Below are 1,380 nucleotides of genomic sequence, written 5' to 3' on the forward strand. Positions count from 1 at the left end.
TGAATGGGAGAGCAACTGTTTTCGAGAAAACAACTATAAGATTGGGGGGCTATGCATTATTTAAAGGAGGTGCAAAATATATATTTTAGTATAGACCTTCAAAAGTATTCATGAGGTTTGTCCTCAACCAGGTTTTAGGGTCAATTGTAGTGATTTTAAAGGTTTATTACATTTTTGAGCCCTCCACAATTCAGGCAAGTCAAAACAATGAAATAGTACTCTCTTCACTCACAGGTTCCTTTTGTAAACTACGATGCAAACTATTCGGTTCACGGGATTGCTTTGAAAGCACAATAATCTAGACTTTGATGCATTTCTCGAAGCACAGCAAATGTGAGCAATCAATTTAAACAAAACATATTATAAGTTGTCACATTTTGTAGCGACATTGCTCTTTCTTAAATTAGGCAATTCAAAAGCTTCCTTGAGTACATAATGAACAGTCTAGTTGTGACACAAAAAACTGCACCTCCAATTTAGTCCTGTGAGAAAATCCACGTCCCAACCGAAATGCGGTTAAACTTGTCATTTAGGGCTTAACTATTTTGGATCGTCCCTTAATTCTCTTGAAGTGATATATTTTGTGTTGTAATCATCTTAGTGGTTTATTTACCTTGCTCATTTTATTGAAAAAAGGAAATGATTTATTGAACAATTAACGTGATAATCGTGATATGCATGCCAATTGTGACGTTGTAATGTGCAAAACAATTCATCAGTGATTGCTTATTTGAGGGATTGCTTTCTTGTCAAAGATTCCCGCTGTCACCTTGTCCACATTATTATTCATTTAATTTATTGACTCAAGAGACATTACTTTGTCAATGAACGGGTTTCCAAACGCTGTCATTGAAGAGCTAAGCAAGTGAAGCTCTTTATAATTGATTTAGGAATAATACTGCAAATACGTTGCTACACTGAGTGACGTCGATGATGATCTTTTTATTAATTTTGACCACGATCAATCATGAATTGGAATTACAATTGAATGATAGTCCGGACCAATCAACGTGTTGAGCCCATGTAGTTGTGGCATTTGGGCACTCGATCCGACCATCCCCCGCTTTCTAGACATTGCAGCTTCTGTTTGCCCGTGTTGAGGAATCCGGAATGGCATTGAACCAAAATTTTGTCCCCGATCTCGTAGAGAAATTTGACCGGCGTTATTCGACCATGGACAGGATCCCCCGGGAATCGACAAGCTCGCTTGCCTGTAAAGCAGAAAGTCAGTTCCGTGAAAATCAGTCATCCTTCGGTTGACGGTTGACAATAATGCTCCAAGTTTCAACCTCTTGAACTCTTTTGGGCTCTGATTGTCCTTTGCTTATATTTTAGTTCTTAGTCAATTACGTAATTCGGTAATTCGACTCATGCATGGTC

General features: G+C 38.0%; 1 protein-coding gene across 1 annotated transcript in view; it reads right to left on the minus strand.

The window, feature by feature from the left end:
- Positions 1-922: 922 nt before the first annotated feature.
- Positions 923-1,380, minus strand: part of LOC131878141 (locomotion-related protein Hikaru genki-like) — a gene marked incomplete in the record, with an annotated part of 17,387 nt that continues 16,929 nt past the window's right edge. Inside the window, 1 exon segment of the mRNA XM_059224040.1 lies at positions 923-1,206. Coding sequence (XP_059080023.1) covers positions 1,006-1,206 — 201 coding nt within the window.

The sequence above is a fragment of the Tigriopus californicus genome, chromosome 3 (genome assembly GCF_007210705.1).
Source record: "Tigriopus californicus strain San Diego chromosome 3, Tcal_SD_v2.1, whole genome shotgun sequence".
Lineage (NCBI taxonomy): Eukaryota > Metazoa > Arthropoda > Copepoda > Harpacticoida > Harpacticidae > Tigriopus > Tigriopus californicus.